This window comes from Rutilus rutilus, assembly GCF_951802725.1.
Source record: "Rutilus rutilus genome assembly, chromosome: 15".
Classification (NCBI taxonomy): domain Eukaryota; kingdom Metazoa; phylum Chordata; class Actinopteri; order Cypriniformes; family Leuciscidae; genus Rutilus; species Rutilus rutilus.
In genome coordinates this window covers 7074503-7099797 of record NC_140220.1, presented here as the reverse complement: position 1 = coordinate 7099797, position 25295 = coordinate 7074503, and the positions used below count along the sequence as shown (strand labels likewise).

General features: G+C 38.7%; 3 protein-coding genes across 3 annotated transcripts in view; 1 reads left to right on the top strand and 2 right to left on the bottom strand.

Moving 5' to 3' along the window:
* Nucleotides 1-5670, bottom strand: part of LOC311305209 (angiopoietin-related protein 7) — a 30929-nt gene extending 25259 nt beyond the window's left edge. The window contains exons 1-2 of the mRNA XM_084432777.1: nt 5555-5670; nt 5213-5417 (exon numbers count right to left, since the gene is read on the bottom strand). The gene's annotated coding sequence lies outside the window, so the exon portion shown is untranslated. The remainder of the gene's footprint in view (nt 1-5212; nt 5418-5554) is intronic.
* A 921-nt stretch (nt 5671-6591) lies between these two features.
* On the bottom strand, nt 6592-11816 carry LOC311304366 (kinesin-like protein KIF2A; the record flags this gene model as incomplete). Its single annotated transcript, XM_084431321.1, has 6 exons — nt 11484-11816; nt 8919-9019; nt 7569-7664; nt 7081-7135; nt 6801-6963; nt 6592-6706 (listed from the first exon to the last, which is right to left on the bottom strand). Exons 1-6 carry the CDS (start codon nt 11635-11637, stop codon nt 6592-6594), a joined length of 684 nt encoding a protein of 227 aa, XP_084287447.1. The 5' UTR covers nt 11638-11816.
* A 1465-nt stretch (nt 11817-13281) lies between these two features.
* On the top strand, nt 13282-24638 carry LOC311304359 (putative nuclease HARBI1; the record flags this gene model as incomplete). The annotated part of the gene is made up of 4 exons (XM_084431317.1): nt 13282-13316; nt 13931-14767; nt 14847-15011; nt 24492-24638. Exons 1-4 carry the CDS (start codon nt 13284-13286, stop codon nt 24636-24638), a joined length of 1182 nt encoding a protein of 393 aa, XP_084287443.1. The 5' UTR covers nt 13282-13283.
* Nucleotides 24639-25295: the final 657 nt, after the last annotated feature.

The window sequence follows — 25295 nt, the reverse complement described above, 5'->3', positions numbered from 1 at the left end:
TGAAGTTTTCCTACCTATCTGGCAAAAGGGAAGACTACAGACTTTTTTTCTCCATTTCTCTAAACAGGTAGCACTGATTTAAAAAAAATAATTCTGCCTTTCTACTGTATATTCAGTTAAGCTCTATTGAAAGCTCATTTTGCCAGCGGTGAAGTACCCCTTTAAATAAAGACAGAGTTTCTTATAAAACAGATAATGAATCACAAATGACATTTTATATGATCAAAAATCATATCTGGTTTCTCCTGGACAGCAAATGGAGACTTTTACTTATATTTTCTGGTTCTCTGTTGTTTCTCCTGAGAAAAAAAAATCCTGTAATCTAAAATAAGAAATCTCGATTTGAGCTCGAAATGAATTATATGATTGCGTTTGCTGAACGATGAAAGGAAATCCTTTGAGCAAGAAAACAAGGCGCAGCGCAAGGTCACTGGCAAACTCCAAAGTTTCAGCACCCCTAACTTCAGATGCTAAAAACAGTGTAAAATAACAGTTTATAACAGTCAGTTTAAAACAACTCGAGTTTTGTGGGAAAACATTTCCAATGAGCACACTGCAATCTATCGAAAACGTTTTATTGTCTATTTGCAGTTTAACCACAAACATTTCATAAGGAAAACTTTAATTCATTAGAAAAAGAAACATACATTGTGACTGATATTTGACTACAGTTACACCAGAAATGAGACATAAACTGCAGAGGTATTATAACAAATGACTAACTTTGACACGTCACAGCCCAAAAATTAACATTCTCACAGACATTAAATTCATTGCTGAAGAAATGTGAGATGTATTTACAGAACTACTGAGCGTTTACAGTGATATAATCGGGGCAAGAGCTACAATTCAGATTCATTTCAAGGGAATACTCGTATAGCAAATGCATACTAATACTAAGGACGGCAGCAGTCTACTTCTGGGGTAAAGAAAGACACTACTGACTACTAGCCTGGCTAACGTCAGACCTCTTTCTCATTGAGACGTGGTCTGGGAACCACATGTTCATTTTCTCGTATTTGAAGCGTGGTTTACGAATGCCCAGAGCCGTTTATTGGACGCTACGAATGTCTATCAAATGCGCCTGTACGTAGCTCATAGCCAATCGTTTCAATTCAAACCAGACGACGTATGTAGAGCGAGAGAAATTCGACGAGGAAGAAGACGAAATAAACTTGCGTCAGAGAATGTCTAATATGGCGAGAAGTTTCACTCTCACTACACTTCCGGCTTCTGAACTGGTTGCAGTTCCACTCTGATTCCATATGAGGGCGCTCACAGGACGAGTGCAGAATGAATGGAGGTCAATGGCGGTATACCCCTCAAAATCCACTTTTCTCAGGATATAATTTTTTGTCTAGTAATTTGAATGTTGTATTCGAAAGGAGATGCAAAGAAATTACACATTGCTGGGTGTTAGATTTTTTAGAGTCACTTATTTGCTTTAAAAAAGTCTTTCAAAATGTCAATGACGTCAGAATGCTGACGTCATTAGCAGAATGCTAGCGTGTTATGGGCAACAACAACTCAACCTGTAAGAAATCAAAACGACATAAGTACTTCGAGTCGTTCATTCAACTTTCGACCTAAAACCCATGTTGAACTTGCAAAATCTACAATCACATCTGAGATTTCTCAACGGCAATCGGGTGAAAGAGACAAATTTAGCCGTCTAGCCCCATTAACTCCCATTCATTTTGCACTCATGGCGAGCGCCCCCCAGTGGAACTCTGGTGGTACTACAACCAAAATTCGGTACAATAGGGCTTAATAGGGAGTGGACAGGCTCTCCGTAGACGGGCTCTGCTTGCGTTCTATCAGAGAATGTCTAATAGGAAGAGAATTGGCACTCTCTGCTTACTTCCAGTTTCTGGACTGGCTGCAGTAACACGTCTCTGTCCATGCGGGGGCGCTCGCAGGCGAGTGCAGAATGAATGGAGGTCTATGGCGAAAAACCCTCAAAATCCACTTTTCTCAGGATATAATTTTTTGTCTAGTAATTTGAATGTTGTATTCGAAAGGAGATGCAAAGAAATTACACATTGCTGGGTGTTAGATTTTTTAGAGTCTCTTATTTGGTTTAAAAAGTCTTTTAAAATGTCAATGACGTCAGAATGCTGACGTCATTAGCAGAATGCTAGCGTGTTATGGGCAACAACCACTCTGTAAGAAATCGAAAGGACATAAGTACTCGTTCATTCAACTTTCGACCTATAACCCATGTTGAACTTGCAAAACCTACAATCAAATCTGAGATTTCTCAACGGCAATCGGGTGAAAGAGACACATTTAGTCGTCTAGCCCCATTGACTCCCATTCATTCTGCACTCGCCCGCGATCACCTCCAGTGGAATTCTAATGGAACTGCAACCAAGATCGATACAATGGGGCTAATAGGAAGTGCCAAGGCTCTCCGTAGATGGGCTCTGGTTCTATATGGCAAGCCATTTTAACATTTAACAGCTAGACTGGATATGTGTTGCAGATATCTGTAATTCAGTTTTGCCTAGTCAAAATATGGCAAGCCGTTTTAACATTTAATCATTTAAACCGACTAGTCTCTATTTTCATGCTACTAGTACTTATTTTTTAGACACTAGTATCTATTCCATTAAGTACTAGTACTTATTCATTAGCTACAAGTGCTTATTCTTTAGATACTAGTGCATATTCTTTAGATGCTTATTCTTTAGGTACTAGTACCTTTTTAAAGATACTAGTACTCCTCTCATCCACCTCACGTGACCACTGATCTGTAGTGCACGCGACCCAGCTTTTCCGTGCACGTGACCCAGCTTTTCCGTGCACGCGAGTCAGTTGGAAAACAGCGTCTAGTTTAAACGTAACCCGAGAACAACGCGCATATCTGAGGAACAGCCAGTCACAGGATTTTTGACTGTTTGCGAGGTCAAATATTTTCAGTTTTGTTTGAATTCGTTTATATCACATCTGTGACCCCCACTGGAGCTACCGCTGGGCTGCGGATCTGACATATCACAGTACTGTTTGAATAGACTCTGCTGCACGCCGGATTGTTTTTGTGAACACAGTGTAGCGTCAGGTTAGAAAGCGAATGCTGATTGGTCATTTACTGTGTCTGTCAGACGTCTGCTTCACTTCTGAGTGGCTTGTCTAATGGTGCTGGGCGGAGCAGAGCGAGTGTATTCAGTTCATTCACGCTAGCTCTGTTTGTGTCAGTGGAAAAAAGCGCTAATGCAGTCACAAACTGTTTTGAAATATATCGGCCAAACGGAAAGATTTATCGGCCAATGCCGATATCTAAAAAATTCCAAATATCGGCCGATATATCGCAGAGGCCGATATATCGGTCGACCACTAGTCATCAGCACCTCATTTCATCTGTTTAATCTCTTATTGTCTGGGTCTTTCCATATGATTGATATGAATGTTAATACCACTCAACATGTTTAGTTTCAGCTTGTGTAAAAACTAAAGTGGTATAGGGCAACGGGTTTCCACGCGATTTGCGAGTAAAGTCAACTAATTCGGGTTAAGAGTGTAATAGTCAAAGAAACTCACTTTAAAATAATAAACAGATACTATCCATGTAATGATTTTATTAGTACGTTTAAAGAAGGGTTTTTGCCATTATGCAGTTTCTGTAAAGAAGAAAATGAAACAATTGTACACTTATTTTTCAGTTGTAATTATACTAAATTATTTTGGTCCCAAGTTTCTTGGTTTCTTTTTGAGTTATTTTATAAGTTTGTCACAATAACTGATGTAATGGTCTTGTTTATGGATTGTGATTCTGGTTTATTGGAAATGGATAATATAATTAAACTTCTTATTCTATTTGGAAAATATCATATACATAAAAGAAAATGTATATCGACTGTACCAAATGTAAGACTATTTTCCACTGATCTGAAGATTTTTTATGACTCTCTAACTTCAATACAAAACAATCGAAAAGCTCTAAAGACATCTAAACTGTCTTGAAAAGGATACTTAATGTATTAGAACAGCCTTTCTCAAACTTTTTTCCGTCAGGGCACCTTTCAAAAGTGCATAAAATCTCAAGGCACCCCAGTGTAAAATATAATTTAAAAACACTGCATAACCTAAATGTAATGCAAATATATATATATATATATATATATATATATATATATATATATATATATAAAATGAATTTACAATTTTATTAATCCGTTCATATGTTTAACCCTTTCACACGTAAATTTAAAATATTCTGGCTGACCCCCCAGCGTGAGTTTTTCAAGGTGACCGTTATTCAGAATGCGTCACTTTATGGTTTCCATGGTGACGCGTCATTGCCTGTCACGTGACACACCGCAGCAACAACAGAGCTGAATGAATGATGATCTGCTTTTATGTCATTTTTCCTTTTTTATTCAAAATATTCACAAATTTGTTAGATATGGCATGAAATATCTGATATTCCGATTGTCAAATATATGCAAGTGGAAGTGTTTTGTTTTTTGAACACCTTTATAACGATCACGTTAGTTGAGCTGTATGCGCGATGGGCGCCGCCATGTTAGTTTGTGCCGCAGATGCAGTTCAGAGAATCGGATCTGTTGGATTTACAACAAGTGAATTCATCCACTTCTCCCGAAATACATAAAAGTAAGTGGCAGGTGAACTGGGAGAAGAACAGAGTAAACTTTAAAGTTACTTACACAATGTGTATCTGATATGAATAAAACTAATTATAATGGAAAGGATTATTATTGCCTCTTCCTTTGACATCAGTGTGTATTTTACAAACTCTAAATGTATTGTTTTTTAGTACTTATGTCTGAAACCTAAAACAAACATTATGTGGATGAAAACACTGAAAAGTTGTGATATATGACAGCTGAGCGCGCCTGTCTCTGGCTCAGCGCCAGCCAACGCGCGAAAGCACATTTGAATTTAGCAGTTGATCACGTCATGCACTGACCGTTCTAATCACACCGGTGCTCCAGGGACCAGCCTAGACTGATCACACCGGTGTGGTCGTACGTGCGAAAGGGTTAAAAAGAAGAAGAATGTATTTATGTAAATTCAAATATATTTATATATGAAATGTCCGAATAATTTTTTTTTTTTTTTTTTTTTTACCTACGAATTTTTTTGGCGGCACCCCTGACACAGTCAGGGGGCACCCCAGTGTGCCGCGGCACCCACTTTGAGAAAGGCTGCTCTAGAGTTTGCTCTGGTGTGGTATTTTTAAGGCGCTGACCTTTAGAGCCAACAGACTCTGGTTGATTTTGGCTCCCTCCCTCTGAGTCTGCTGATTAGCGGTGGACGTGTCCGCTGCACGCTCATTACCCGCCAGATCAATGAGAGAGAATTTGCCATGCATCTTGCCCTTCCTTCGTAGAATTATTTGAAAGACCGCGTGGCTCCGGGACGAGTGGGCATTTGCTGCGTTTTGACCTGTTGCCCTGAAATGGTAAATAGGAAAGAAATTCAGGACCAATTACACACCAAAGATCATGAATTGTATTTTGGAAACGATTTAGAGATATTCATATTTTAGAATTCAGTGTACATGTTAATTGCTTTACCCAGCGAGTATTACCTGCAGCTGTTTCCCATTTTAATGAGTTTGAGGATGTCCTCAGTGCATTTGACCTCACATTCCTTAAGCCCAACAACGTGCACCTGCTTCTTTTTATCTTCTAGCACACTCAGCATAATCCTCCGATTCAACAGATCAAATGCCTAAGAAGACAAAGACTTTAAACTAATTGTCCTTTATAAAAAATAGGCTTTAGTTCACATCACAGCCATGAGTCATCAGTTTTCTGCTATCTATCTAGCAAATGCATACAATTCCTAAAATGGTACACATTTTCAATTAACGGAAAGCGAATGTAACTCAGAGCCACTTGCCTTTTCATTGTAAATTTCAGAGAACGTTGCGTAAACCTGAAGATCCAGCTTCTCATATTTTGGTGTCTTCAGCATTAGAAAAACATCTTCAGCTGTGTGCACAACACAAATATAAATGAGTTGTTTGAATGAACTTACAAGATAAATAAATTACAGGACCAAATAAACATCAATTACCAGCTAATGCATAGATTCCTTTAGAGCAATCCTGGTTCTTTCCTGATAAATCTCCAGCCATGGTCTAAAACAAAAAGCAATATATATAAAATGAGCAGTACAGGTATTTGTGGTATTTTCTATAGCAACTATCCAAACAGGTTTTTTTTAAATCTCAGGCTACGTTTACACGGAAACGATCTGAAGAGAAAACGCAAAAGTGATCACTTTTTATTCTGCGTTTAGACGAGCGTTATGTGGGGGAAATCTGCGTGCATACGGTGACGCAAAAGTGTGTGAAATTCAATGTAGTATGCACTCCAGGCGGCTAGGTGGCAATGTGAAGCACTGATCGGTGCCTTCACTGTCTAGCAGACTTTTGCGTTTTTACCGTTTAGACGGAAACGCGACGGTGGAGCGTTTTTAAGATTTCCACTCTGGAGGGTGGTTTCACTTTTTTGCGTTTTTAAGCCCCAAAAACGCCGTCGGCGTCTAAACGAAAGGCACATCTGATAAAATATTTTTACGTTTTCACCCGGGAGCGTTCTCGTGTAAACAGGGCCTCAATTATATTAAATAAACACTTCTTACAAATGTCTTTCCACTCCCTGTTTGCCCGTAAGCAAAGCATGTGGCCATTCCTCCTTCAAATATGGTTTCCACTAGAGGTCTTGCAGTAGACCTTTGGAGAGAGCAGATAAAAGTTAATTTCCTCTGACAATGATCAATTAAATTGAGAAATATTCTTGTTCAATGAGCAATAAATGATCCTGTACCTGTAAACCATTTCATTCGTTGCACTTTCATCAAAGGCATAATCGAAGTGGAATGTATGGTTCTCTAAGAACGGAGTCAGGTCCACCTTGTGTTTCGGTTCATGAACCATGACATAATCTTTTCTTGGAATAGTGATCACATCTATGTCCTTTAATTTCAGCTCTACAGCACAAATGAGAAATAAATGACAAAATACATAAGTCAATCAAAAAATTTAAAAAAGGTATATCTTATTTAAAAAAAATTAAAGAACACCAATAGTCCTTTCTGAGGAATTACCTTTTGTATTGAAGGGTCGTTTCCTAACACTAACAGATATTCTGTGATCTTCAGTCTGTCGAAACATGAATTACGTTTTACAAAGTAGAAAAGACAAACAAACGAACAAACCCAAGACTGAATTATAAAATATTGAAGGTTATCTTTTTTTCTTATTAATAGATTTTTATAATAATATGAAACATTGTAATTTTGTTTTCAGGATTACTGTTATTATCATCATCATCATTAAAATGTGAATCTCAAATACAGCTTGTCCGGCTGTAAAAATAGAGAAAATTTGAGGAATAAATAATCATCATAATAAAAATAAAACAATGAATAATAAATTAAATAACAATTACCATCATAAAGAAAATATGGAAAAATATAAGATGGTAATGTTTGTTTTGTTTTTTTAAAGAAAATTTCATATAAGCTCCAAAATTTTTTTTTTATTAAATATTACCCAGATATTTCTTTATTAATAGAACCTATTAATTACCTACCAAATCTGTCGTGGTTAGTGGTTGAAAGTCCAAACTTGCTCTGAAATCTGTGATCATCTTAAGTTTTTCATAGTTTGGAACCGTTGTATCAATCTCCTTCAAAACAAAACCACAATTCAAGGCAAGTTAAGGTTTATTTATATAGCACATTTCATACACAATGGCAATTCAAAGTGCTTTACATAGAAGAAATTAAAATAATAAAAAGAAATAAGAATAATTAAAACAGTCTGGATTTGAATGTGACTACTGTAGGAGCACATCTGATCCCTTCTGGAAGCTGGTTCCAGTTGCGGCTGGCATAATAGCTAAAAGCAGACTCACCATGCTTAGAGTGAACCCTTGGTATTTCTAGCTGATATGATCCTAATGATCTGAGTGATCTGTTGGGTTTATATTCAGTGAGCATATCTGCAATGTATTGAGGTCCTAGGCCATTGTGTGATTTATATACCAGTAATAATACTTTAAAATCAATTCTAAATCTAACTGGGAGTGGGAGCCAGTGTAAAGACCTGAGGACTGGTGTGATATGTTCATATTTCCTGGTTCTGCTCAGAATCCCTGCTATCAAACTACAAAAATGGCCGAATGGGGTGGAGTTGAACCGAGTGTCACCTCTGCAACCTGGAGAGGGGGCGGGGTATGAAGTGTCTCATTTGCATTTAAAAAGACCGCACCAAAACGAGTTGCTCTCAGACGCACATCAGAAAAGGGGTAGAAAAGGGGCCTGTGGAGCTATAATAATGAGGAATTCAGACCCAAGCATTGCAGTTCCGCTTTATATAGACCACAAATGTATGATTTATATGTAAAAAGGAACGATTTAAAAGCATGATATGTCTCCTTTAAATTGCAGTTTATAATATTTGAGAAGAAAGTTGTTTGTGGTTATTAAGTCGTTGACTAGAAGTGATTTATTTTTAAGTGAGCGAATGTTTAAAAGTGCTAACTAAAACTTAACAGTCTTACCATCACACGCACTCATACTAGACACACTTTTTGTCCCCACAGCAATCTTAGTTTGACGTGTAATAGGCACTAGATTAGTTGGGTTTGCTGTACTGTTATTTAAGGCCTTAGACTTTCTATCTTGTAATAGAACAGCAATAGAGAAATATACAGGCACACTGGGTTCCCACTTGTTCTGTAAACATTTGAGAAAGTCACTGTTATCACAGCAGGGACCCAACTCATCACTGAGAGCTGGTATCAGCTGCCTACATTCACAATAGGAACACCAACAGGTGAAATAATCTATGTCAAACCTGAGAAACACATTACAATTAGAAGCTTAGAGACAAGGCAGAGATAGGCCTATAACTTAATGACAGAGATGTGAAGTTTTACCTGTGCTCGCCTCCCTCTCAGTTGCTGTTGCTGTGTCCGGCACTGCTTCGCCTTCTCTTCTTTTTTTCCCTCCACCTTCACACGGTTCCTCTTCTTGCTAGCTGTTAAGGAGCACAATTCCATTTTAACAAAGCCAACAATCGCTTCCTCTTACAACTTGACATTTCATTTATCAAGACATTTATCTATGCACTCTTGATTGTCCACAACATCTATCTATAAATTACAGGAACGTCTGTCTTTCAAAATGCAATTAATCCATTGAATCAATATAAAAGTTATTTCTAAATAAACTAGTAAAAAACGAATTAAAGATATGTATAATTGCAGAGCTCTCTAATTGTAATTGCTACTAGTAAGAATTGATTTGTAGAGCTCTCTAACGTTAATTGAATTCCTACTAGTAAAAATGCAATTACGACGAGTAACGCTGGGCGGTATGTTTTGCGGTTTGATATTCTTTATTATTTTGTCTATGGTACCGCCGTGCGGTGTCGTAGACATGCAAATAATATCTCATTTCGTTATTCATGATTTGTGAATTTGTGTGACGCGGTCCTCCGGTCTATTTTTTTTTATACTGACTTTTATTTTTAAATTGCGTATAGCTCCAAAAGTCGGTCACTTAGAAGACTGAACCCAGCTTCATCTTGACCTGCTTGATTTGTGAATTTTTTCACAGCAAAGCTCATGTCCATAAGTGGTTTGGTATGTACACTAGACAGGAAGTTGGAAAATAGCCGTTCTTTCACGTTTAACATCAATTTATAATAAACACACAGACCGCTGGTTTACAAAAACACTTGTTTTATATTGAGCTTGATTTGTGAAAACATTTACAGTGCAGTTTGGGCCAGTTAACCCTTCCCTTAGTGTTTAAATGGCCCACTCTGATTTGTGAAAGGTTCCACAGGTCAGTTTGGGTCAGTTAACCCTTCCCTGAGTGTTTAAAATAACCATTCTGATTTGTGAAAGGTTCCACAGGTCAGTTTGGGTCAGTTAACCCTTCCCTGAGTGTTTAAAATAACCATTCTGATTTGTGAAAGGTTCCACAGGTCAGATTGGCTCAGTTAACCCTTCCCTGGGTGTTTAAAATAACCATTCTGATTTGTGAAAGGTTAAACAGGTCAGTTTGGGTCAGTTAACCCTTCCCTGAGTGTTTAAAATAACCATTCTGATTTGTGAAAGGTTCCACATGTCAGTTTGGGTCAGTTAACCCTTCCCTGAGTGTTTAAATGGCCCACTCTGATTTGTGAAAGGTTCCACAGGTCAGTTTGGGTCAGTTAACCCTTCCCTGAGTGTTTAAAATAACCATTCTGATTTGTGAAAGGTTCCACAGGTCAGTTTGGGTCAGTTAACCCTTCCCTGGGTGTTTAAAATAACCATTCTGATTTGTGAAAGGTTAAACAGGTCAGTTTGGGTCAGTTAACCCTTCCCTGAGTGTTTAAAATAACCATTCTGATTTGTGAAAGGTTCCACATGTCAGTTTGGGTCAGTTAACCCTTCCCTGAGTGTTTAAATGGCCCACTCTGATTTGTGAAAGGTTCCACAGGTCAGTTTGGGTCAGTTAACCCTTCCCTGAGTGTTTAAAATAACCATTCTGATTTGTGAAAGGTTCCACAGGTCAGTTTGGGTCAGTTAACCCTTCCCTGGGTGTTTAAAATAACCATTCTGATTTGTAAAAGGTTCCACAGGTCAGTTTGGGTCAGGTAACCCTTCCCTGAGTGTTTAAAATAACCACTCTGATTTGTGAAAGGTTCCACAGGTCAGTTTGGACCAGTTAACCCTTCCCTGAGTCTTAAGATGTCCCATTCTGATTTGTGAAAGGTTCCCCAGTTCAGTTTGGGCCAGTTAACCCATCCCCAAGTGTTTAAATGAACCATTCTGATTTGTGAAAGGTTTCACAGTTCAGTTTGGGTCAGTTAACCCTTCACTGAGTGTTTAAAATAACCATTCTGATTTGTGAAAGGTTCCACAGGTCAGTTTGGGTCAGTTAACCCTTCCCTGAGTGTTTAAAATAACCATTCTGATTTGTGAAAACTTTCACAGTTTAGTTTGGGTCAGTTAACCCTTCCCTGAGTGTTTAAAATAACCATTCTGATTTGTGAAAACTTTCACAGTTTAGTTTGGGTCAGTTAAACCTTCCCTGAGTGTTTAAATGGCCCACTCTGATTTGTGAAAGGTTCCACAGTTCAGTTTGGGTCAGTTAACCCTTCCCTGAGTGTTTAAATTACCCATTCTGATTTATTATAAATTGATGTTAAACGTGAAAGAACGGCTATTTTCCAACTTCCTGTCTAGTGGACATACCAAACCGCTTATGGACATGAGCTTTGCCGTGAAAAAATTCACAAATCAAGCAGGTCAAGATGAAGCTGGGTTCAGTCTTCTAAGTGACCGACTTTTGGAGCTATACTATACTAGTCAGTATAAAAAAAAATAGACCGGAGGACCGCGTCACACAAACTCACAAATCATGAATAACGAAATGAGATATTATTTGCATGTCTACGACACCGCACGGCGGTACCATAGCCAAAAGAATAAAGAATATCATGTACTCACCATCCTTGTTACTCATCTTCTTGGGAGTCCCGTCGACGATTTTGCTGGAGTTCGCTGGCATGTCTTTGTTTATGGTACGATTACGATATAATTGTGTCTGACTCTGAACTAATTTGTTGACGTTTGTTGTTAGCGAGATGTGTCCGGTTGCCATTGAGACGCGTCTGTGTTGCACGTCACCGCGCTCCAGTTCACGTGCAATGCGTGCCGCTCGGACGCCTCCATAATTATATTGTCGGTTTGCTTCTTATTTTTATAAATCCAGGCAATTGGTTCCACTTTTTTTTTTTTTCAAATTCCAATTTTTCTTTCAGTTCAACCTATAATGGTGTAATTAACATTATACCATGCTAACATTACAAAACCTGTTTTTTGATATTTTGAATGCGAAGCAAAACTCAAATAAGAATAGACAAATCACCAATAATAAACAATTCTATACTTTATTTAACGATCACCTAAACATCATCTTGCTGTAAACAGGACAAAGCAAAGAAAAAAGAAGGAAAGAATTGTGTTAGTGACTTTACTTTTCTTCTTCAATTGCATAAAAAAAAACTCTATAAAATTTTAATAAATTAATAACTCCTCATTTATAAGTCGCTTTGGATAAAAGCGTCTGCTAAATGAATAAATGTAAAATGTAGGCTAATGTAAATGCATAATAAGGTAAAATAATTTCTGGTAGGCGAATGTTCCTTCTTTTTTAATTATTTTTGCAATCACTCTGTCAAATTCCTCGACTTCACTAAAATAAAAGCCCAGATAGCAAACTGACATTGAACCAACATGGAAACGACGTCTCTCCTGACATTGAAACAACATCACTTTGCTCATCGAATTAACGTTGAATCAACGTCAGACACGCCATTCAACCGCATTTCAACATTGAATCAATGTTTTATTTTCAACGTAATAAATAGTAAAGATTGATCCAACGTTGAAATTTGATTGATGATTGATACTAACCTTTACAACTAAGAATCAACGTTGAATCGACGTCTGCCTGCTATCTGGGAGATGAATGCCATTGTCAAAAATATTGTGTAATAATAAATAATATTTTTTTGCAAATGCAAATTACAAGCATATCTAGGGTGATAATAAGTCGGGCCACGGAGGAAATGGCTGGCAACAACTTGATTCATTTTAATACTTACGTTTTATAAGAACTAATTTAAGTAAAAGAGGCGAAAAAACATACATTAACGGCTCAAATTTTGTTACAAACTATCTTTACAAATATCAAATGGACTATTCATATGTTGGTGTATCGATGAGCTATAAAGTAGTTTGATTAAAAAAGAAACCGAATGAGGTATGATTCGCTAAATAAAATTGACGATACTCACGTTCTTCACATGTTTATCCGATCTAATTTGATAGGAGGCGCTGTCTCGAAAAACGAGGGGTCTGAGAATGCGGGACTCTGGGTGCGGGACTGTAGATGCAGCAGGCTCCGAGTCTGCAGCTTCATACTACCAGAGAATGTCTAATAGTAAACAATAGCTGTGTCCCAAAGTGAAGGCTGCATCGTTCGAAGGCTGCAGACTTCGAACGATGCAGCCTACTTGGCCTTCGAAGGAGGCTCCGAATGTAGCCTTCATTCGATATCTAATTGAGCCACCAGGTGTCCTCAATTACCGCCTATCAAACGGTGCGAGAGGAGAGCTGCCATCCTACATGACATTAGTGAAATTTCAAATTGAAACGAGTAAATATGGAGCCAGAATTGCTCATTTTTATTTTTATTTTTTATATGTTACTGGAGGAGATGGTGGGGATTCATTCAGCCGGGTGATGTATCTCAGGCTTTGCCAAGACCATGGCCAGGTAAATTTAACTGGTTTGCTGCGTCCTTAATTGACGGATTACACTTTTAAATGTAAGTTAGTTATCTAATTATTGGTTCAACTTACTTGAATAATCGAATGATACATATGAAAATACAAAATACACAAAACGGTTTGAATGTTGACTTAAATCTTACCAAGATTCAATTTTATATAGTTTATTCTCTTGACCATGGTGAACATATTTTGACAGGATTTTAAACACTGTTTTGTTTTTGCACAGATTAAACATTGAAAAAAACAACAATAAAAAAAAATGTAGGATACACATTACTGCAACTAGTCATTTGCAGCTGTCACAGTTGCTAGGTAACAAGACCTCCATAAGTTAGTTAGCAACAATTTGTTTATTAATGTGATGGTGGACTGTAAGGAACTACATTTGTTAAACATTCACATACTGAAGTACGTTTTTCCCCTCACAGGACAGCAATACTACAAAAAAACTTCTGCAGAATACATACCTTTACTTTTACTCTTGATGCATTAGAATATACAAAATAACACATTTACTTAAGCAAGGTTTTAAATATGACTAGAAGTTTTTCCCCAATGTGGTACACCATTTCTCTTTTCCTTCTTTCCCTAATTAAGACCAGACCCCTGTACTGCAGAATAAATCTGGACGTTCCAGTGCTGAACAGGTTTTTTAATGAGATGGAAGACACTCGACCTGATTTTCGGCTGAGCAGGGAGGCCCTGAGAGTGCTGCTGGACCTGTTGAGAAGTGACCGGCAACACGGATGGGGTTCCACAATAGAGACCCTGGTGTTTCTCTTCTGGCTGGCATGTGGTACATCCTACAGGGTCGTCTCCAGAGCATTTGACATGCCTCGTTCCACTGTCCACCGCATTGTCCACCGGGTTGCTGAGGAGGTGGTGGCCATTCGCCACCGAGTCATTCACCTCCCCAACACCCCAGAAGACCTGGAGGCAGTTTGCCGTGGGTTTGCAGGGCTGGCAAGACACAGGGCTTTCTTGAAAGCTGCAGGAGCAATCGACGGCTGCCATGTCCGCATCAAGCCTCCAAGCGGCCCTGATGGTCAGTGCTACAGGAACAGGAAACTGTTCCCGTCCATCATCCTGCAGGCTGTTTGTGACCATCAGGGCCGCTTCATTGACACCTACGTGGGCTGGCCGGGGTCAGTGCATGACGCACGAGTGCTCCGGTACAGCCCACTGTACAGGAGGTCAGTGTACCCTCCTCCAGGGCACTTCATCCTCGCAGACGGAGGGTACCCGTGTCTCCAACACCCACTCCCCCTCATCACTCCCTACAAGAGGCCAGTACGAGGTGTGGGAGCCCAGCGCTTTAATCTCCATCATTCCAGGGCACGCTCCATTATAGAGCGTGCTTTTGGGATGATGAAGACCAGGTTCAGGGCCATCTTCCTGCAAGCGCTGGAGGTGCACCACACCTTTGTACCTCACGTAAGTGAATTAAAAATACTGCAAAATAATAAACTCAGTCTGTAAAAAATAAAAAATAAATTCTTTAATTCCATTTCAGGTCATCACAGCCTGTGCCATCCTCCATAACATCTGCCTTGGGGTTGGTGACATCATGGCCCCGGAGGATGAGCATGAGGAGGATGATGCGGAGGATGAGGGGGAGCACGGTTTGGAGACAGTCAGTGGTGCTCCGTGGCGTGACCAGCTGTCTGCCCTGGAGGAGGTACCAATTGACCACGACTATTTGTAACAGGCAAGTAAGAGAATTGTAAACTTAAAATGCATAAGGAAAAAAGTTGAATGTTGTTGTATGTTGAAATATTTTATGGTTTGATTTGAGGATGTGAGTTTATATTTTACTCTTCCCTCTTTCTGAAAATATCTCAGTGAGATGGCAGCCGTCGATTGAGTCAACCCTGCAAACCTGTTGGTATACAATGCAGTGGACAGTGGAAAGATGCAGTCAAACACTCTGGAGACCATCCCAGATGATGTCCCACCAGCAGGAGGCCTTACCAGGGTCTCTATTGTGGAGCCCATCCTGGTCCAGCAACACTACCAGGGTCTCCCTGTTCAGCTGAAAGCGTACTTTTTTTTTCTTTTCTTTTTTTCAGATCTGATGTACCATTAATTTGAATAGTTTTCCTGTTGTAAATATTTTACAATTATAAAAAAAATGTATACAAGTCGTCAATGTCCAGGGGGGTATTCCAGAAAGCAGGTTATGTGACATACCCGGGTAAGTTTAAGGGTAAGTTAGTGGATAACCTCAACTTTCGGTTCCAAAAACAGAGGTAACTTTCTGGGTATGTATGTAACCATAGGAACTTACTCTCTGAAGATAACCTGCTCGGTAGCAGGTTATGTTCCAGGGTTAGTTTGTTTCAGAGAGGTGACGGAGCATGGCGTGCCCTTTTGAAGACGATCCAGTGGATGTGGAAGCACAGATAATACGAAATCTTTTCCGCCGTGAGGGTGATACGACCACGTATCGATGTGTTTTCGTATCCAAATGAATATTTACCGTTTTTCAAAAGAATCGTTAATTTATTAAACAAAGATAATGGAGTTAAATATTTAACTCCATTTATTTAACTTTTTTTGCGACGGGGAGTTTTTTGTATACAATAGGCGATGCAGAGCATGTGGGAAAGGCAACTGTGTGTAGGGCTGTTCGTACAGTATGCATTGCACTCAAACGGTTCCTACACACTTTTGTGCAGTTCCCTGGCCATAAACCACTGAGGGTCATTAAAGAGGAATTCCACAGAGTGGTGGGTTTGTCCATTCTATGATATTCTATGAAAGACCATTTCAGTTACATAGCACTACTTAATCTATTCATACTGTATACAGTCACAATAATTTTAAATGTTTCTAATTATATAACTTTCAATTTCAGGGTTCCCAAATGTGATTGGGTGCATTGATGGAACCCACATTCCCATTAAAGCTCCTTCAGTCAATGAAGGAGACTAATAGGAAGTCAATCCATAGCATCAATGTGCAGATGACAATAGATTTTTTGGGTGGTAAATGTTTGGGTGTTTAAACCATTAAATCACCCTCATTACTGGTCCCCACTAACTAGATAATATGTGATGCAACCCCTAATGTTGAAGCCAAATGGCCAGGGTCTGTACATGATGCCAGAATGTTTAGGGAGTCATCATTGTGCCACAAATTTCAACAGGGTATGTTTTGCCTTACACAATGTTTTTTTTTAATGCAATTATACACTTTAACTACCTTTATAGGACACTTCAATGGTTACTTGCTGGGGGACAGAGGGTACCCTTGTCTGCCCTATATGATGACACCCTACCCTGAACCTGAGCCTGGACCACAGGCACAATTCAACCTGGCCCACAGCAGAACACGGGTCAAGGTGGAAATGACCATAGGCATCCTGAAGGCAAGGTTTCAGTGCCTACGTGGGCTCAGGGTCAGCCCAGAAAGGGCATGTGACATCACAGCTGCTTGTGTTGTTCTTCACAACATTGCCACACTGAGAGGTGAGAGGGCCCCCCCTTCTCTTGATGAAGATGGCCAAGAGGAACCCCCAGTGAACCCAGTAGACCAAAGAGATGCAGGGTGGTACGAGACATGATTTGCCAAAATCACTTTAATTAAAACCAGTTAACAGTCAAGTGTTGTTCATTGTTTCTTTATTTCCTGTAACAAAATACATTTGTATTTATTTCTTTAGATTTCATTCAACAACAAATGACAGATTAATGTTTACATACTGTTTCCCACCTTAAGCTGGTGCTCCAGCAATTCAAGTCTGGCCTTTTTTAGGTTAAGCCTTTTCTCCTCCATTTGAAGCTGTATAAGGTCCATCTCCATGTCACTTTTTCTGATTTACTTTTGAAGGTGGACCTTATACAGCTCTTTGGCAGGCAACTAGAAAGACAGAATAATTAAACATGACTGATAAAGTCTGTAATACAAACACAGACCAAATATTTAAATGAGGAAGGAACATTTCTTACACTGCTAAGATTCTGTGTGGAAGTATGGACCCTCATCTGTATTAAAATCTCCTGCCATATTCTGTAAAATGACAATGACGATTTATTTATTCTCTTATGCAAAAAAGGGGGAATGCATTCTATGCATCATACCTCTATGGGCCTCCCCACATTTTCTGTTTCTGTCACAGCAGAAGTGGTCTCTTCATCGTCAGCCTACAGTGAAAATAAGGAATGCTTGGTCTAGCAAACAGAAACCTAAAGACAATACAACTGTGACAGAGTGTGGTGTTGCAGGAGGATCCAATAATACAATGTGGTCATCAGCAACTGCAAGATAATTAAACCAATAACATAATCATGCATATTCAATACTCAATGTATATTCTTAAACAAATACAACTAATAAAGAAGGACATTAGGAACATCTAAGAGTACTAGTAATACGATTACAGTACACAGCATATGCAGTCAAAGCAGCATGCATATACTGCACAAGTGAATCAATGACTGTAAAATGCATTCAAAATGCCTATTTAAAATGGTGACAATGTTGATGATTTTCTTTATTAAAACACTGACAAAAACAGTGAAAACATCAATAAATCATAAGTATTAATATGGTACACCTACATTTTACTAAGCCACTTGTCTTGGTAGCTGAGTCCGATGAACTGCCCCTGGAATCCCATCGACCACAGGTCGCCCTTTATTAAGGGACAGTGCCAGCTCCTGGGCAGCTGGGGTGAGGGAAGGTGGAGGTGGACCCCCACCTGTTTTACGGGCCTCAGCCTTCTTTCTATTGGCTACATAGAAAACTAAATTAGGCTACATTAAATACTAAATTACATTGCTGGAGAATGTTTTTGTGTTTCATTTTGACTTAGCTCACACTTCTTCTGGCTCCAGAAGGATTACACCTGATAAAACAAGAAGCCAACATACTAGCCAATTATGTGCATTACTACTGTAATATTAAGAAATGCATGGAGGCCAAGTAAATACTTGTCTATTTTTACTACATGCCCCAAAGAATTTTTGCGTCACAATGAAAGGGGGAAATAGCCCATTTATAATTTTATAAGCTCACGCATTTACTCAGTCCGTTATTTTTTGCCAAACCAACTCTCTTTCTTTTGCTGATGCAGCAGTATTGGTTTTTTTTATATATTTTTTTTTTATAATGGGCTTATAGTCTTAATAAGCAAGCATTAAAACCTCCAACTCAGTTTCACCGAAATATGTAGCTCGCTTTTTTTCTCCCTGGGTTTCCATGGTGACTCCTGAAATCGGTGATCCATTGAAAATGTCTTTATGTACTCGCGGTGTGCGCGCATTAACTCTGGGTTACCAATAGGAGGTTGATTAAACTAACTCTTCTCAGGTGTTTTGGAACCGACATACTCATGGTATGCGGGTTTGGGGTAAATCAACCCAGAGGTTATGATTTACCAAATGGTAAGTTAACCAAGCTTTCTGGAATACCCCCCAGAACAATTGTTTTATTTCCAAATGTTTTTTTTTATTCCCTATGTAAAACGTATTACAAAAATAAACAATGTACAAAAATTGCCTTGCCTCATTTACAAATAACTTAAATTCCATATAGGTTTTAACTTAACACAAACAGTGTACATAAATTACATAAATTATAAATAGATTCATGTAAAAATAAGTGACAAAAAATAAATACCAAAATAGCTTAAAACAAATTTAAATATTTTTCAACCATTCTCTCAAGGAGAGAAAAAAGTCTGTCCATTCTCTCCCTGCTTTCTTGTGCTCTCCTCTCCTCCGTTTCCCTCTGAAACCTCATGTCCTCCCTCATTAGCTCAATGAGCTCGTCATGGCTTCTTTTTCTGGCTGCCGGGGCTGCTGAGGCTGCCGGTGCTGCTGGGGCTGCTGCCGGGGCTGCCAAACTTGGCCCTGGTGTGTCCTCAGGGAGGGAGGCAATTAGGACAGGGGGGTTGTTGGAAGGCCTCTGTCCCAAAACCTCATCCATGAGGACAAACCACGGCCAAGTTTCAGCAGTGGATTTCCCCCTCACCCGTCCCAGGACACTTGCAATCCTAAGGCAGAGCAAATACACCATACGTGTTAACAACAAGAACACCACAATACATTTCAGCAAAGATGTGTCAATTAACTTGCTTACTTTGTATTTTTTTTTTAAGTTGTCCCATTTTCTTTTGGCCTGCAAGGGAGTGACCTTCCCCAGCAGGTCCATTTTCTCCAGAATTTTCCTAAAAAAAGGAGAAAAATGAAAGACTTATGAAAAATATTAAGACAGGATTGCAATCTTAACATTAGAAAAAATAAATAAATCAATCAATCACACAGCAGTACATACAAAATACTCCAGAAATTATATTACTGGATCCTCAAGTTTGCTTAAAACGTTTGTAGACAAAAAAAACTACATAAAACAATTAAGTGAAAGACTATTGCCTTAACTAGTTGTTGTCTCATTGCTGTGGGCTTTGTATAGAGTGAGGGCTAATTTTTGCATACAAGAGGCAGCAAGTGGAAATATTACAAATGGTTAATGACTTTATGAGTTTTACCTCCAAGCCACACTGGCCGAGTTTTTGGCCCCTGTAAATAAGTGATCATTTTCGGCCCTTAATTTAATGAACTGAGCTGTCTGCTCCTTGGTCCCTGAAACAAAAAGAATTACAACAGGTTTTGCCTCAGACCACCTGATAAATGAAGCTGCAGTTTTTTTAGTTTAAGTTCAGATTTTTTAAGAAACACCCCTGGGTTTTCTTACTTAATATTTTGTCTTGTTTCTATTTCAAACATCGGAAAATTTTTAAATCAAGAAGCATTTACTAGACAAGTAAAACATTTCTTGTTTGGGGGGAAAATAACTTAAAATTAGGCGAGTTATTGCTTAAAACAATAAAATAATCTGCTAATGGGTTAAGCAAAATAATCTTAAATCAAACTGAAAACAAGATTATTTTTCTTACCCCATTTGGCAGATTATTTTGCTTATTTTAAGCAAAAACTCACTATTTTTACATAAAACAATACAATAACGTTTGCTCTAGTAAATGCTTCATAATATAATATTTTTTTATATATTTATACTAGAAACAAAACAAGCAAGAAAAGCATTTTGTTAATATTAAATTTAATATTTGCTTCATTTAACTCAGTTGATTGTTTTCACACAGAGGGTTCAGTGCTTGGTACATAATCACGTTTTTAACACTTGTTTCGCTAGCTATTTTAATGAATTAAAACACAATACTTACATTTATATGTGAATTCCTCAGCCACCACACTACCGACACCCGCCATTTTTTTGGAATAAACTTGTGTCGTCACCGTTTATATCTGGTTGTCACCGGCGCGCTATGAATTCTGGGGAAGGGCAGGCCGCGAAGTGTCCATTTTTGTATCCTTCGTTTGTCAGAGAAATGAAGTGCGCATTTGAATGACATACCAAACTGGGGCAGCCTTCGTCGCGCCGCGGTGACGCAATCGTCCTTCCTAGCGTGCAGAGTTTGAATTGGGACAGCCTTCTTAGCACTGCTGTGACGCAATCTGCCTTCGAATGCGGCCTTCGAAGCGTGCAGTGTTTGAATTGGGACAGTCTTCGTCGCGCCGCTATGATGCAATCGGCCTTCAAACGCGGCCAATCGGCCTTCAAATACGGACTTCGAAGGATGCAGCCTTCACTATAGGCTTGTTTGACTTCATGCAGCTCTGCGCAGACCGATCGGCAGCTGACTTAAAGCAGTGCATGCCGGTTAGAAATTTTGTCCGACTTGATCCAGCGCCGACGCCACGTGACTGTGACGTATGCCATCAAAGTACCGCGAGAGCAATTCGAGAGTAGCCGGAGAACTCAGCCAGCGCAGCTTCTCAAGAGCAGCTGTCGGCTGCACGAGGGCTGATGACGACACAGCTGTTCCACGATTGGCCGGATTCACCGCATGACAATGATCACGTGTGTTTCGTGTTTATTCGAACACCTTTAGTTCCTCTAAAGCTCTCAAATCAGTTTATTATAACAGTGAACACTCTTTTCATGTCATTGTCATGTTATATTGTGTCATGTTTATCAAATTAAAACTGCTTAAAAAACGTAGACTACACTTCATTGACAGTAGCTTATGTTGAACTTTATTCTTGTTCAAACAGACGCTGTGAAGCAGTACATAAAGTATTGAATGAAAATGTCTCTGAAACATCTGTGTATTATTTGGCAAATATTGCATTTATTTCACTGTAGCTGTGGTAAAGTATGCAAACACCACGTAAGCGGTCACTACGGGAACCAGAAAGTGTCCGACTTCACGTCTCCGTTTGCAGCTCCTCCCCGCCTGCACGTGGCTACTCTCGCCGATCGGTTGCATCCAGCCGCAGGCGATGTCGAACACACCTTTTGGGACACAGCTCTTGAGTGACGTACACGCGCGAGAGATAATTTCCGGCGCTTGCGCAGATCGAAGCGCCCGCGCCCTCTGACCTTTTCCGTCGCTTTCCGGCGCTTGCGCAGACCGAAGCACCCGCGTCCTCTGATCATTTGGGTGTGTGTGTTTACAAGAGGACAAAAACTATATAAATACTGTTCGTTTTCTCACACAAACCGCTCGTTTCGTGTCTTAAGCCATCAATGTGTACTTACGATGGGGAATTGTTTAATTTGGACGATGGGGAATTGTTTAATTTGGACGATGGGGAATTGTTTTAATTTGGACTTTGTGCATGCTGTTTTGAGACAGTGACCATAGACCTGCATTATATGACTTACAGACAAGAACGGTTTGACCTAAAAATATCAAAATTGAAACTACTCCGGAAAAAAAGACACCTACATCTTGGATGCCTTTGAGGTAAGCTAAAACATACCAAAAATTAATTTCAAAGTGAACTATCCCTTTAATAACACTGACAAACCTTTGTGAGGTGGAAGGAAATGTAAGAAACAGACAAAAACATGAATCAAAACTTAAAATCATAATAAATAAAATAATGTCCATTTCAAAGTAGCTAAATGTTGCTATTTTTCACACAGGTGCTGAATTCCTGCTTCTGTGTGTGTCACAGTGTTGGGTTTGTGTTCCCCGGGTGTCCACTAGATGTCCTCCTTCCCCGGTGTCACTCACATCATGAACTACGTTTCCCGTCATCCTGTCTGGCTACCACTGATCATTGCACTCAGGTGTTCCCCATCATCATTGCACTCAGCTGTTTCCCCTCACCTTGTTAGTGTCTGTGTATATATATCCTGTTTGTGTCAGTGTTTGTCACTGAGTCCTTGTAACATATCACACCACTTCTGACGTTTGTGTCTGCCTGGTTCCTGTTTTGTTCTTGTTTTTTGGATTTTGACCTTTTGCCTGGACTGGTTTTGTGAGTACGGATTACCCCAATAAATACTGCAAACTGGATCTCTCGTTTCCTGTGTGTGTGGATCGTGACAGTGTGCTGCAACAGATTGCACTCTCCCAGGTTTAACCTCAAAGTTTGAGAGCATAAATAAATTCATTTTGTTCAATTCATAACAGAATGTGGACATCTATCCAGTTGACAGCCATGCCATAGTGACATGGTTGCCAGCCACCAATTTGTGCACATCCCATGGACCACTTACCTGTAAGGATCACTGACATTTGTAATGTCTTTAAACATTAAACATACTATAAAATATTTTTTTAATATACATGTAGCCTGAAATTATGAGCAAGGATGCTGTGGTCTTCCCATCTTGGGTGCCAGGGCATTGGATGCTGTGTGTGAGTCTGCTTTAATGTTGCGATATATAAACATACAATACCAATTGTTGTGCAAACTGAAATCAGTGGCATATTTTCCTTGATATTATGCGTTTCCTAACAACCAACACAGGGTGAAAACATTTTTTCAGATCATGAAGCCAAAATTGCGTGAATTGTATTTTCTCAATTCCCTGAAAACTCCAGGTTTTGGAGATGGCACTTACATTGCCATATACAGGTTTTCCTGTTACAGAATTTTGTGTTCTCTTGTTCTATGTTCAGTTCTTTTTTCAATTGACTTTGATATTATGAATGGGGTCATAAAACTTAAGTGGTTACAATCTTTGACAAACAACAATAGCCTACAGCTATTTTCAAAAAATGTGGTGGTATTAGATTTCTGTTACAATGTGATTTTGAATTGTCTAAACTCCCCATAAAACTTTCTGCTTTCCATCAACAAGGTCTACTATACTGGAAACTGATTTTTAAACACAATTTTAGCCCACATAACATGTCTATCTGGAACAACAGGTGTATTGTGGTGAATAGAAAATCTATATTTATTGATGATTGGTGGAAGAAAGGCATATGGTCACTAACACATGTTATGAATGACTTAGGGAATATATTGAGTTATGATGATATTCGTGGTAAATATATTGTAAGTTGCTCCACTAAAATGTATGATAAAATTATTAAGGGTATCCCATTGCAGATGATACATTTTGGTAAAATATTCAACAATAACTCCCAAATTGCCTGATCTTATGATAGAAAATGTTAACTTTACTGATAAAAATTGTTTATTACAACGTTGTTATCCAGGACCAGTAAAGAGATCTTATATATTTAGTCATTTTGATAAGAAAAAAGTGACTGAAATTAGAACAAATTTTCTTACATTCCCTGTCAATCCTAAATGTAAAGAGGTACATTTTAAAATTATGAATCATTTTTATCCTGCAAAAGAATTTTTAAGAATAAGATTTAATGCTGGTTATTCTAATATTTGCCAATTATGCAATCTGGAGATAGAAACAGTTGAACACTTGTTTTTACAGTGTAATTTGGTACAAACATTCTGGAATGATGCATTTTGTTGGATCCACCAAAGATTACCTGTAAGACTGATCCTCTCATGGGAAATTGTTAAATTTGGCATGTTATTTAAAGACAAAAAGATATCATACGTATTAAATAATTTGTTACTTTTATTCAAATTTTACATTCATAAATGTACATTTTTCAAAACTCCCCCAAGATTAGTGGTGTTTAAAGAGGAATTTGTAATATATTTAGAGATGTTAAGAGTGATAAAGTCCTAAAGCAAGATTTTTGTATATTTTATTAGAAGATTTTGGTTTCATAATATAACATCCTACTCCCCTACAACTAGGCCTACTTTTTTTTTTTTTTTTTTTTTATGTATTTATGTATAGAATGTGAATGTAAATTGAATCTCAGTCAATGTTTGTAAACCTCCCTGTTATGAAGTATCGCATGACCCACTTCCGCTGGAACGCACCACCTGACAAGCGCTACGGAGGCTTCACGAGGCCCTTTCCGGATCAATCCAACAAGCCACTGCTCACACTCATACGAAACGTCATTGTTAAAGACGGACAGCCTTTCAGAGATTAAAGGAGGAGAGAAAGGACAGAATATTTGGTGTCAAAACATTTAAATGTGTCCTTAACATACCTTGATTAAATAAAAATAAAAAAGCTTCATCTGAACCAAAATGAAAGGGCATCAAATGTTACTGTGAAAAAACAAGACAGGGTATCAGGGTATTACATGAATATTAAAGCTCATTACTTGACATTTAGTTTATTTCGACATAGCACTGAACTGATCATGTCTGGGATTTAAAAAGAAAGGATATTCAGAGTTAGAGTTACTGTAATATACTGTACATGAACTACATTCAAATGAATTTGCAATGTTCCCAGGTGTGAATTCATGTGTTTTATTGGTTGATATCCTGGAGTAAAAACTGCAAATTTGTTGATTGGTCTGAATTGATCATTATGGAAAGCAGGGAATATAATGGCTTTTTCCGGTCACACTTCACTTTTCATTCCCTTGACTTCCATTCATACGCATGTGAATGCGTCAGAAAGTTTCGCATTTGACTGTGTCCCATAGTTTTTGGGATCGTATTTGCATCACGTGAAGACGTGCGACTAGTAGAAGATCGATACATCACGGCATGACCTCTTGGCTGTTGAGTAAACTATTTGTTATATGTTGAATGAATGTTCCTACTTTTCTGCAGTTTGAAAGTGGTAGTTGCGT